This window comes from Cnephaeus nilssonii (assembly GCF_951640355.1).
Source record: "Cnephaeus nilssonii genome assembly, chromosome: 3".
NCBI classification, from domain to species: domain Eukaryota; kingdom Metazoa; phylum Chordata; class Mammalia; order Chiroptera; family Vespertilionidae; genus Cnephaeus; species Cnephaeus nilssonii.
The window spans coordinates 104,890,301-104,904,478 of NC_137074.1; the positions used below are offsets into that span (position 1 = coordinate 104,890,301).

Sequence of the window (14,178 nt, forward strand, 5' to 3'; positions counted from 1 at the left end):
CCAAATTCAGAGAATTGCATAAAACAAATGTTCATCCTAATGAATAATTTAATGAATATCAGTGGGTATTTGAAACTTCCTCCTTGTGTCCCCTTCTAGTCATAATCCTCTTCCTCCCCCATGAATAATCACTGTCTAGGTATTTAGCTGTTTAAAGTGGCAAAGTAAAAATCTAGTTACTGTTACTTCTTCAAAGCTGGAAACAGAAGTCCATCTGCTTCATTTTAGTTCTTCCTAATTTCTTTTTTCATAGAGGCACATTATTGTCATTTCTTTATTGACTATATATTTGTGGGGGGGGTGGGAAACACACACTTAATATTAGTGCCACTGATTTATTCTTTCAGGAGCATCTGCAGTGGAGGGCTCAAAGAAAACTGATGTAGAGAGACCAAGAACAACACTGATCATCTGTCCACTTTCTGTGTTAAGCAACTGGATTGTAAGTCTTCACAGCCTTTTAAAAATGTGAAATAATTTATATTTGTCTTATAAGATAAAAAGTACATAGCCTGTTAGCGTGTCTTACATTGGGAGAAATATACCTGGTCGGCATTTTATATCTAAGTTCAAATAGGTGAATTGGAGAGATTGCTGAATTGAAGCAATTTTCCTCCGAAGATTTAGAATAAAAAAGAAACATTATCAGTTCTTATAATAAGATTTGTACTTCTGCCTCTCACATTTCTGTCCCCCAAAGTAGGAAATGTGTATAATTTAACACCATCATATTTATGAACTATTGGAACCTTTTTTAAGAATTCCACTAATAGCTTTTAACATTTAGTGAGCTTCTGTGTGCTCCGTTTTCCCCTAAGTTCTTTTTATAGATTTTCTCATTTAATCTCACAACTATTCTTATTTTCCAGGTGACCAAGTGGAATCATAGAGAAATTAAGTAATTTGCTTAAAGTCATCCAGCTAATAAGTGATGGAGCTAAGATATGGTCACCAGCATTCTGACTCTTAGAGCCTTTGTTTTGAAGGCTACCTGCCAGAAAATGTGCTTGTTTGTGTTTTCTGCCAGATTGCTTTGCTGTTCTAAAACATTGCATTGGAATGAAACATATTTATGTGTTATGTGTAAGGAGCAGCTTGGCTATGTTTCCAGTTTGAGCTTCATTCTGCATGTTATAATGAAACTAGAGGCCCGGTGCACGAAATTTCATGCAGGGGAGGAGGGTCCTTCAGCCCGCCCGACCTGCACCCTCTCGCAGTACGGGAGCCCTTGCGGGATGTCCAACGCGGGCCTAAGCCAGTCGTCAGACATCCCCCTTGGCAGTCCGGGACCCCTCGCTTTTTACCACCCATCTGCAGTGGAGGTGGGAGAGGCCCTCGCCACCAGTGCTGCACTCGCCAGCCATGAGCCCGGCTTCTGGCTGAGTGGCACTCCCCCTGTGGGAGCACACTGACCACCAGGGGGCAGCTCCTGCATTGAGCGTCTGCCCCCTCATGGCCAGTGTGTGTCATAGTGGCCAGTTGTTCCGCCATTCGGTCAATTTGCATATTAGGGTTTTATTATATAGGATAATGAGTCTATTGGAAGCACCGTAAACATAAAGACTACTAGATGTAAACTTCCATTCTTGTCACTTTTAAAATTATCTGCCTCTCTCTCAATCTTTCTAATCTGAGAGTGGAAGAGGTCCTACTCTTTGTACCTTAGACTACTCATTGGATTCTGTCTCTTCCAGCCTTTGCATTTCATTTGTTATTTTCTCCCTTGCCTGGTTATTCAGCCTGTCCTCACTGGCTCTTTCATGAAGCATAGATATTTTTCATTTTTAAATACTTTCTCTGGATTGTCTCACACTTAAATTGCTACTCTGCTATACTTTCTTTCACTGTCATACCTCATGGGATTTCACTTTGTACTTTTGCTTACTAACAACTCATTGTAATCTGGTTTCCGCCACTAATTTTCTAAATTGCATTGGAAAATATTAATAGTTATTATCTAATTATAAAATTCCAAGGCTTTTTAAATTTCTTCTTGACTTTATGTAGCCTTGCTTTCTTTGACTTGTCTTTCTTTAAAAAATATATTCTTATTGATTTTAGAGAGGAAGGGAGAGAGGAAGAGAGAGAAACATTGATCAGTTGCCTCCCACACACACCCTAACCGAGGATTCACAAACCCTGACTGGGGATCGAACCTTCAATTTGTGCGTGTGCCCTGACTGGGAATTGAACCAGCGACCTTTTGGTGCATGGGTCAACACTCAACCAACTGATCCACACCAGCTAAGATAGCTTATATTTTTATTATAAGTTTGTTTTGTTTTTTAAATTAGACCTTCTCCTGTTTAGTGTGCCATTTTTCCTCTTCACACCACAATGAATTTTGCTTCTCTGTTGCTCTTTTTTAATTCCAACAAAATTATGCTTTTGCTTTTTTTTAAACATATTTTATTGATTTTTTACAGAGAGGAAGGGAGAGGGATAGAGAGTTAGAAACATCGAGGAGTGAGAAACATCAACCAGCTGCCTCCTGCACACCTCCTACATGCCCTTGACCGGAATCGAACCTGGGATCTTTCAGTCCACAGGCCAACGCTCTATCCACTGAGCCAAACCGGTTAGGGCAATGCTTTTTCTTTTGATGTGTTTTCCATCATGGGAAGGACAGTACATGAGTATTTGAATGGCATTTTCAGGGGGAAGTTTCCAAATATTAATGGAGATATAAACAACTGAACTGATTTCTTTTTCTTTATATATTTTTATTGATTTCAGAGAGGAAGGGAGAAAGAGAGAGAGAGAAAGACATCAATGGTAAGAGAGAATCATTGATCAGCTGCCTCCTGCACACCCCTGGGGATCGAGCCCACAACTTGGGCCTGTGCCCTGATCGGGAATCGAACCGTGACCATCTAGTTAATAGTTTGACACTCAACCACTGAGCCCACAGGCCGGGCCAGAACTGATTTCTTAAGAGCTTGGGGGAAGGATATGTATTTTAAAAATGAGTACTCAGGGTGCTGAACCACAACACAGTGTATAGATGATGTGTTATGGAATTGTGTACCTGAAACCTGTATAATTTTGTTAACCAGTGTAACCCCAGTAAATTCAATAAAAGTGGGAAAAAGGAGGAGGAAGGTTGAATTCACTCTTAAAAAAATAAAAATTAAATAAAATTGGGTACTCAGTGTTTTATTATAATTTTATATTTTGAAAACAAAAGTTTTGGTAATATAAACTTCAGAAAGAAAAACTTGGCAAAATCTTGCCTACTGATGTGTAAAAACTGATATTTCTAAAAATATTAAGGAATGGTTGGGCATATAGGGATTCCTGGCCAAGAATTAGAATTTTATAATCTTTCAACAAACTATTCTCTTTCTGGCCCCCAAATAAATGACCTGGCACCCTAATGAGCAGGCTAGAACTACCTTATTTCCATTTCTTTTTCTTCAAACCTGGGCAAGAATCTAGTTAAAGGATTAAGATACCAATATCACTTCTACCACTTACTTTTTCTAGATATTGAGATCAGTAATTCGTCCTCCCACTGTAAAATGAAATAACATCTATTTCATTCACACATACATACACATAGTCATATAATATAGCACAGTGGCAAGAAATTCAATATTAGCATTCTCTTTCTCCAGAAAAGTTAGTTTTTTTCTATTTCAAGTTTAAACCTTCCACAAATATGCTGTGTTCAATTTCAAGGCAATTCTACTTACTCATTTTTCTCACACTGGATTCATTTTCCATCAGATTTTTTGATAACATTTTCTGTGTTTTCACCTTTACTCTTTCATGTTTTATCCTCCCTTCTCTTTTTGCCGACACTGTTTCAGGTTTCATTCTCTTTTCAAGCCCACAGTAGTTTGGAATTGCTCCCACCCTCTCTAGAAACTCTTTGTGAAGGCCTTCAGTGACCTCATTGTTGCCCTGACTAGCCACTTCTCTTTTTCTTTTCCTTGTTTGCATTGTTTTTGAAAGTCATTGTAAGGAAAGGGAATGAACATAAGGTAAAAATTTTCAAGTTGTTTTGTATTTCTTCTTGAAACTTTGATGTTCTTTGGCCTCTCCCAAAATTTTGTTTTCTACCCCATCTTTCTGACCACTATTTTTCTCTACTTCTATTTTTCTCCTATGGTTTCTATGTAGTCTGCCCTGCCCTTCCCCCTTTAAAACATGATATATATTTTTAAACATTATGAAAAATTTTAATGAGATATTTATTTACTCATCAAGATTCAAGAATTTCAGAATTTGCTTTGTTATTATTTTGCTGGAATATTTTGAATCATAACCCAGAAAGCATGTCATATCTCTCAATAGAAGCATAAGTCTACTCTTCATTTTTTAAAATAAGATACAGGATTTATTTATTTATGTTACATAAGGCAAGTCCAGAGACCTGAAAATCAGAGCTTGTATGCTATTCTTATGTTATTTCATTATCAGCGTTACCTCATGGTCCTGAGATGGTTAAAGCAACCCCACCATTGCATTACATATCAAGAGGGAAGAAAGGAAGAGGGCAGAAGGGAGCTCCTTCCAGCTAAGAGCTTTCCAAGAATTCCACAGAATTATATCTTACATCCCATTGGCCACTTGTATCATCAAGACAGACTGGGAAATGTGGCTTTGTATGCTAGATAATGTTGCCACAGCCCTCACTATAGGGGTTCTGTTTATAAGGATGACAGGGAAGAATATGACTCAGATCTCCACTACCACAGGTAAGTTCCCTGTTCTCAGGAAGTTCATGTTTCAGCAGGAAAAATTAGACAACCAATAAGAAAACAAATTAAAAAGGTAATTTCAAATGTGATAAGCTCTGTCAAGAAAACAGAATATAGTCTTACCTAATAATAGACAAACATGTAAATTGACCATACCTCCGCTACGCCACCAGCCAATCAGGAGTGATATGCAAATTAACCCAACAAAGATGGAGGTTAATTTGCATACTCAGCCATCAAGTGATGGGGGTGTAGGTCTCTCAGGGCCTCTGGCAGCATGGGAAGGAGGGGCCAGAGTGGAAAGAGGCGGCTCTGGGGCCTGAGCGGAAAGGGGCTGGGCCGGAGTGGAAAGGCAGTGCCAGCAGCCAGGGAAAGGCAAGCCCATTCTAGCACGAATGTTCGTGCATCGGGCTTCTAGTGTTAAAATATAGAAGGTGGTAGGAGAGTGGTGGGAACCCAATGTGGATAGTGAAGACGGAAGATATTCTTGAGAAGAACAAGTTCTAAAAACCCTTCTAATTTTGACATTCTATAATTTGAGGTAACTGAGCAATCTCCCCCACCCCCATCAAAGAGAATAATGATAATAAGTAGTTTTTTTATAAGCAAAATAGGTCCTCTTCTTCCAAACTCTTAATTCCTCTTATTATTTTCTTTTTTTTTAAATATATTTTTTATTGTTGATAGTATTACAGATATCTCCCATATTACCCCTTTTATCCCCCTCCCCGGTCTTCACTACCCTATCGTCCATGTCCATGGGCTATGCATATACGTATATAAGTTCTTTGGTTTATCTCTTCTCGTCCCCACATTGAGGTATGTCAGTCTGTTCCATGCTTCCATGCTTTGGGTCTTATTTTGTTGGTCAATTCATTTTTTCATTAGATTCCACAAATAAGTGACATCTTGTGATATTTGTCTTTCTCATTTTGGCTTATTTCACTTAGCATAATATTTTCCAGGTCCATCATGTTCTCCCAAAGGGTAAGAGATCCCTCTTTTCTACAGCTGCATAGTATTCCATAGTGTAAATTTCCCACAGCTTTTTAACCCATTCATCTACTGATGGGCACTTGGGCTGTTTCCAAATTTAGCTATCTATATATATAAACAGGGAATATGCTAATTAGCCGGGCATCATGACCGCTCAGGAGGAGGCTGCATCATGACTGCTCAGGAGGAGCTGCGCTCACAGATGGGCGGGAAGTTCCATTTTTAATTTTTTGAGAAACCTCCATACTGTTTTCTATAGTGGCTGCACCAGTCTGCATTTCCACTAGCAGTGAACTACTGTTCCCTTTTCTCCACATCCTCACCAGCACTTGTTTGTTGATTTTTTTGATGATAAGCCATTCTGACAGGTGTGAGGTGATATCTCATTGTGGTTTTACTTTGCATTTCTCTGATGATTAGTGACTTTGAGCATTTTTTCATATGTCTCTTGGCCATTTGTATGTCCTCTTTGTAGAAATATCTATTGAGGACTTCTTCCCATTTTTAAATTGGATTGCTTATCTTCCCTTTGTTGAGTTGTATGAGTACTTTATATAGTTTGGATATTAACCCCTTATCAGGGGTATCATTGGCAATTATGTTCTCCCATACAGTGAGTTCCCTTTTCACTTTGATGGTGGTTTCTTTTGCTGTGCAGAAGCTTTTTATTTTGATGTAGTTCCAATTTGGATGTCTTTTATCTCTTCTTCCCTCTATTTCCAATTTATTTTCTTCTTAGTTTCCTTTGCCCTAGTTGATGTATTTTTAAACAGATTGCTGTGTGAGATGTCTGAGATTTTACTGCTGATGTTCTTCTCTAAGATTTTTGTGGTTTCACGCCTTATATTTCAGTCTTTTATCCATCTTGAGTTTAATTCTTAAGTATGATGTAAGTTGGTGGTCTAGTTTCATCTTTTTGCATGTGTCTGTCTAGTTTTCCCAGCACCTTTTGTTGAAGAGACTATCTTTACTCCATTGTATGTTCTTGCCTCCTTTGTCAAATATTAATTGACCGTAATGGTATGGGTCAATTTCTAGGGTCTCTGATCCATCGGTTTATATGTCTGTTCTTGTGCCAGTACTAGGCTGTTTTGGTTATAATGGCTTTGTGGTATAGTTTGATATCTGGTATTATGATCACTCCCACTTGGTTCTTCTTTCTCAATATTGCTGCAGCTACTTGGGTTTTTTTTATGGTTCCATATAAATTTTTGGAGTATTTCTTCTAGCTCTGTGAAATATGCCATTGGTATTTTAATAGAGATTGTGTTGAATCTATAGATTGCTTTGGATAGTATAGATATTTTACTGAAGTTAATTCTTCTAATCAAGGAACATGGTATATGCTTTCATTTGTTTGTATCTTCCTCTATTTCTTTTTTTCAATGTGCTATAGTTTTCCAAGTACAGGTCTTTTAACCTCCTTGGCTAAGTTTATTCCTAGTTATCTTATTATTTTTTTTGTTGTTGTTGCAGTGGTAAATGGGATTGCTTTTTTAGCTTCTCTTTCTAACAGTTCATTATTGGTGTATAAAAATGCCATTGCTTTGGGGATGTTGATTTTGTATCCTGCTACCTTGCCAAAATAACTTACTAAGTCTAGTAGTTTCCTGGTTGAGACTTTAGGGTTTTCTATGTACAATATCATGTCATCTCCGAATAATGAGAGTTTTACTTCTTCCTTTCCAATTTGGATGCCTTTTATCTCTTATTTTTGTCTGATTGCTGTGATTAGGATTTCTAGCACTATGTTGAATAAGAGTGGTGAAAGCAGACATCCTTGTCTTGTTCCTGTTCTTAAGGGAAACACTTTTAGTTTTTGCCCATTGAGTATTATGTTGGCTGTAGGTTTGTCATATAAGGCCTCTATTCTATATGATCCCTCTATTCTATATGATCCCTCTATTCCCACTTTACTGACAGTGTTAATCAAAAAACAGTGCTGGGTTTTGTGAAATGCTTTTTCTGCATCTATTGATATGATCATGTAGTTTTTATCTTTTAATTTTCTAAATTAAACTATATATTTTTATTATTTGAACCCTTTCTATTGATAACTAAACATAAATAGACATTCTTAGAAGAAATCAGAAAGAGAATTTCCTAGGACAACTAACAACATAATGTATTTATCAATGACCTTTTTAAATAGAGTCTATACAACTATCCTATATAATAAAAGCCTAATATGCTAAGTTTCCGGTCGTCTGTTCAACCAATCAAAGTGTAATATGCTAATGATATGCTAAGGCCACTCAACCACTTGCTATGATGTGTACTGACCACCAGGGGGCAGACACTCTGACTGGTAGGTTAGCTTGCTGCTGGGGTCCGGCCGATCGGGACTGAGTGAGATAGGCCGGACATGCTCTGGAGCCCTCCTGCGGTCCCTCCCCAGATGGCTAACCTCCCGCATCCCTCCCCAGCCCCAGTCATGCACTGGTGGGGTCCCTCGGCCTGGCCTGTGCCCTCTTGCAATCCAGGACCCCTCGGGGGATGTCAGAGAGCCAGTTTTGGCCCGACAGCAGAATGACCGGTCGCTATGACGCGCACTGACCACCAGGGGGCAGACGCTCAATGCAGGAGCTGCCCCCGGTGGTCAGTGCGCTCCCACAGGGGGAGCGCCATTCAGCTAGAAGCCAGGCTCACGGCTGGTGAGCGCAGCGGCAGTGGTGGGAGCCTCTTCCACCTCCACGGCAGCACTAAGGATTTCTGACTGATGACTTAGGCCCTCTCTCAAGCCATCAGTCAGACATCCCCTGAGGGCTCCCGGACTGCAAGAGGGCACTGGCTGGGTTGAGGGGGAACCCCCTCCCCCCAGTGCACGAATTTCGTGCACCGGGCCTCTAGTCTCTTATAATGTTTTCCACTAAGCTATATTAGTTTATCATTCTTATTACCCACTGTATAATTAAGCTTCTTCATCCTCTTTAGGACAATAGGACATACTAAAACTATACAACAGTTCATTTGTGATTTTGCTCTTATATATGCTAAGTGTTCCCTTACGACAATTTTCCTTTTCTGTGAACTGCCTGTTCATATACTTTTCACATTCCTATTGGTTTCAGGGTCATTTTACTGATTTGCAAAAGAACTTTGTATTAGCGTTTTGTGTGTGTTTTTAAAAAATATTTTATTATTGATAGTATTATAGCTATCTCTCCTTCCCTCTCCTTACCCCTCCTTCCTCCCAGCCCTTACCTCTTCCTTTATGTCCTCACTACCCTATTGCCCATGTCATGTCCATGGGCTTTGTTTATAAGTATACTAGTGGCCTGGTGCACAGATTTGTGCATATTGAAAGGAAATTAATTAGAAGATATATTTTAACAGGGGTGGGTGTGTTTGTGTCCCTCAGCCCCAGCCTGCACCCTCTCCAATCTGGGACCCCTCAAGGGATGTCCAACGGCCCATTTAGGCTCGATCCCACCAGGCCTAGATTGATTAATAAATAAACAAATAAATTGCCCACCGGGATCGGGCCTAAACGGGCAGTCAGACATCCCTCTCACAATCCAGGACTGCTGGCTCCCAAGCGCTCACCTGCCTGCCTGCCTGATTGCCCCCTAACCACTCTCCTGCCAGCCTGATGGATGCTGCAGGCCTGGTTGCCCCCAACTGCCCTCCCTGCTGGCCTGGTCGCCCCTAACTGCTCTCCCCTGAAGGCCTGGTCGCCCCTAACTGCCCTTCCCTGCAGGCCTGGTTGCCTCTAACTGCCCTCCCCTTCCGGTCTGGTCATCCCTAACTGCCCTCCCCTGCCGGCCTGATTGCCCCTAACTGCCCTCCCCTGCAGGCCTGGTCCCCCCCATCTGCCCTCCCCTGCAGGGCTGGTCCCTCCCAACTTCCCTCCCTTTCAGGCCTGGGTCCCCCCAAACTGTCCTAACTGCCCTCCTCTGCAGGCCTGATTGCCCCCAACTACCCTCCCTTTCAGGCCTGGTCCCTCCCAACTGCCCTCCCCTTCTGGCCTGATTGCCCAACAACTGCCCTCTCCTGCCAGCCATCTTGTAGCGGCCATCTTGTGTCCACATGGGGGCAGCCATCTTGTTTGTTGGAGTGATGGTCAATTTGCATATTACCTCTTTATTGTATAGGATTGTTATTCACCCTTTCTCTATAACAGAAGTGTCAGAGATGAAAGCAAATTAGTAAAATATATATGAAAAAAAGATATAAATTGATTAATAAATAAACAATAACATGATATAACAACAAAAAAGATATGATATAAAAAAAACAAAAACATGATCTATAATCAACATAGATAAAAACAATGACTGATAAATTGATTAAACTTATTCTAATATCTCCCTGTATACCACATTACTAGTAAGAGTAAAAACACTTTCAGAGTGCTTGACTAATTTCCCTTGTGATGAAGTATTTACAACTTTAACTTTGTTGCATGCTCTTAAAGCTCGAGAGAAAGCCAGCGAGATTGGCGTCAGTGAGAGCTTTATATGTATTGTGCATACCCAAGTCAATGTTTATTTTTAAATTGCCAGTATGTGTTCATATGTGCCGGCCGGTTGGTGAGTCGGACAGTCGGATGGATGTACAGTTGGTCACTTAGTCTTTTATATATATAGATAAGTTCATTGATTTACCTCTTCTCCTACCCCCTCTTTCAGTTTGTTCAGTCACATTTATTGATTTGCGAGTATTGTACCAGCCTTGCATCCCCAGAATAAATACTACTTGATTATGGTGTATGATCTTTTTAATATATTGCTGGATCCGATTTGCTAATATTTTGTTAAGGATTTTAGCATCTATGTTCATCAGGGATATTGGTCTGTAACTTTCTTTGTAGTGTTTTATCTGGTTTTGGAATTAGGATAATGCTGGCTTTGTAAAAAGAACTTGGAAGTGTTCCTTCTCCTGATTTTTTAAAAATAGTGTGAGGAAGATAAGTGTTAGTTCTTTGAATGCTTGGTAAAATTCTCCTGAAAATCCCTCCAGTCCAGGACTTTTGTTTGCTGGGAGATTTTTAATTACTACTTCAATTTTATCAGTTGTTTTGGCCTACTCGGGTTTTCTGATTCTTCTTGATTGAGTTTTGGAAGATTGTATGTTTCTAGGAATTTGTCCATTTCACCCAGGTTGTCCAGTTTGTTGGCATATAGCTGTGTATAGTATTTGCTTACAATGCTTTGTATTCTGTGTTGTCCATTGTTATATCGCCTGTTTTGTTTCTGATTTTATTTATTTGGTTCCTCTCTTTTTGTTTCTTGATGAGTGTGACAAAGGGTTCATCAATCTTGTTTATCTTTTCAAAGAACCATCTCTTGAATTTATTGATCTTTCGTAATTTTTTTAGTCTCTGTGTCATTATTTCTGCTCTGATCTTTATTATTTCCTTCCTTCTACTTCCTCTGGGTTTTATTGCTGTTCTCTTTCTAATTCATTAAGTTGTAGGGTTAGATAGTTTATTAATACTTTTGCTTGTTTCTTGAGGTAGGCCTGTAGTGCTATGAACTTCCCTCTCAGGACTGCTTTCACCGTGTCCCATAGATAGGTTTTGGATGGTTGTGTTTTCATTTTCACTTTTTTCCAGTAAGTTTTTAATTTCTAGCTTGATCTCATTGGTAACCCATTCATTGTTTACTAACATGTTACTTGGCCTCCCTGTATTTGAGTGTTTTTGAGGGTGTTTTCTTTTATTGTATTTGATTTCTAAGTTCATGCCAATGTGATCCAAGAAGATGCTTAGCATTATATCAATCTTCTTGAATTTGTAAAGACTTGTTTTGTGCTCTAACATGTGGTCTGTTTTTGAGAATGTTCCATGTGCACTTGAGAAGAATGTATATTCTGCCACTTTGGGATGTAACGTTTTTGTAAATAATGATTAATCAATCTGATCTAGTGTGTTATTTAAAGCCTCTGTTTCCTTATTAATTTTTTTTTGGTGTGGAAGATCTATTCAGTGATGTCAGTGGGGTGTTAAAGTGCCCTACTATGACTGTATTGCTGCTGTCAACCTCTCCCTTAAAGTCCAACAAGATGATTATGTTTTGTTTTGGTTTGTTTTTTTTATGTACTTGGGTGCTCCTAGATTGGGTGCATATATGTTTACAACAGTTATATTTTCTTGTTGAATCATTTCTGTTAGTATTATGAAGTGGCCTTCTTTTTCTTTTGTTACGGCCTTTGAAGTCTATTTTGTCTGATATGAGTATTGCTACTCCAGCTTTTTTCCCCTATCCATTAGCATGTAATATATTTTTACATCCCTTCACTCTCAGTCTGTATCTTTTATTTTGAGAGAGTCTCTTGTGGACAGCATATATAATGGCCATGTTTTCTTATCCATTCAGTCACCCTGTGTCTTTTGACTGGAGCATTTAATCCATTTACATTTAAGGTTATATTGATAGGTATTTATTTATTGCCATTTTAATTTTCTTTATGCCTATGATTCTCTCTTTCTCCTTTTCTTCTTAAAGCAGTCCCTTTAACCTTTCTTGCATTGTTGGTTTGGTGGTAATATACTCCTTATTTTGTCTAGAGAGCTTTTTATTTCTCCTTCGATTTTAAATGATAGCCTTGCTGGATCCAGTAGTCTTGGATTTAAGCCTTTGCTTTTCATTACTTTGAATAATTCATGCCACTCCCTTCTGGCCTGAAGTGTTTCTCTTGAGAAGTCAGCCAACATACTCTTGGGAACTCCTTTGTAGGTAATTTTGTATCTCTCTCTTGCTGCCTTTAAGATTCTTTTTTTTTGTCTTTAACATTTGCCATTTTAATTATGATGTATCTAAGTGTGGGTCTCTTTGGGTTTATTTTGATTGGGACTCTTTGTGCCCCCTGATCTTGGGTGACATTTTCCTTCACCAAATTGGAGTTTTCTGGCTTTTCTTTAAACTGGTTCTCTGAATTTTGGTCACACTCTTCCCCTTCTGGTATTCCTGTAATGCGGATGTTGTTACATTTCATGTTGTCCCAGAGCTCCCTTAAAGCTTTCTTCCTGCATTTTAATTCTTTTTTTTTCTATTTGCTGCTCTAATTGGGCATTTATTTCTACCTTTTATTCAAAATAGTCGATTCGAGCCTCTGCTTCATCCAATCTATTAATATCTTCCAGTGTGTTCTTGATGTCAGATATATCATTTTTAATTCCTGTGTGGTTCTTGTTCATGGCCTATATTTCCCTTTTCATGCTGTTGTAATTTGCACTAAGTTCCTTAGCCATCTTTAAAACCATTACTTTGAACTCTGTGACTGTTAGGTTGCTTGTCTCCATTTCATGTATTTCTTTTTCTGGAGATTCGTTCTTTTCTTTAATTAGGGTTGGTTTCTTTTGTGTGTGTGTCCCCATTTTAGCTGTCTGTTTTTTTGTTTGTTTGTTTTTCTATTTATTATTTGCTTCTATGAACTGATATTCCTCCCAGTCTTTATGGACTGGCCTAATGTACAAAGTGTCTTGAGGGGTCCAGTGATGTAGTCTCTGTGTTCACCTGAGCTGGATGCTCTAGGAATGTGCCTTATGTTCATTGTTGGGCTCTCCTGTTATAATTGGGACTTGATTATTAATGTCCCATTCATGAGAGGGATCTCCCTTCTGACTTGCTGCCAGTGAGGTTCATCATGCCAGTTGTTGTCCATGTGCTTTCAGTCCACTATTTGTGGGACTCATTTGATTTTGCTCTGATATTGTTGAATCTCGTTCCTTGGTGTGTCTATACTGGACCTCCTGGGAACTTCTCTAGTGCAGGTGAATGTGAATCACTCTCCCTTTATGGCCCTGGGCAACCTGATTGAGATCGGAAAGGTTGAATCCCCTAGTAATCCCATGGTCTGGGACTACTTCCTCCAGTGGCTGGGTCTGCCTTGTGTCTCACACCTTGATTGTTAATGTTCTGATCTGTACTCCCTTCTCTTACAGAGTAGGTCTTACAGGTGTCAGCTGTGGGCACTTGGGGTCCCATTGGCTTTTGCACTGCTGAGCCGTCTGGGATGGTGTCTGCGGCCTCTTCTTATTATTTTCAACCCATCAAATGGGTAGGAAGGATATCAGATTACTTCAGCTTTAAGAGATAGAAAACCTATTCAAATGGTATACATATTAAGGAAGTGCAGCATCTTACAGAGCTGAAAGTCCAGAATTAAGGGTGGGCTCCAGGGTTAATCGATTCAGAAGCTCTGTGATGTCATCAAGGACTTGGGTTTTTCTGTTTCTTGGCTTTGATATTCTCCCCCCTTTTATTGTATTTTATTATTTTTTCCATGACCATTTATCCCTCATATGCCCTCTTCCACCTTAACCCATCCACTCACTTCCACAGTCACCACACTGTTGTCTCTTGTCCATGAGTTTTTTTCTCTCTTTTATTCTTTTTTTGCTCAATCCCTTCACACCTCAATATCCCTGAAAACCCCCACCACCAGAGCTGTCTGCCTGCTCTCTGTCTAGGATTTTGTCTATTTTGCTTGTTAGTATAGTTTGTTCATTAGATTCCACATATGAGTGAAA

The 14,178-nt window shown here is 39.4% G+C and overlaps 1 protein-coding gene across 9 annotated transcripts in view; it reads left to right on the top strand.

Annotated features, from left to right (window-relative positions):
- HLTF (helicase like transcription factor) overlaps positions 1–14,178 on the top strand; it is a 111,284-nt gene that overhangs the window by 44,910 nt on the left and 52,196 nt on the right. For all 9 annotated transcript variants that reach the window (XM_079763930.1, XM_079763932.1, XM_079763931.1 and 6 more), the window contains one exon: positions 348–442. In XM_079763930.1, the coding sequence (XP_079620056.1) occupies positions 348–442 (95 nt within the window). The remainder of the gene's footprint in view (positions 1–347; positions 443–14,178) is intronic.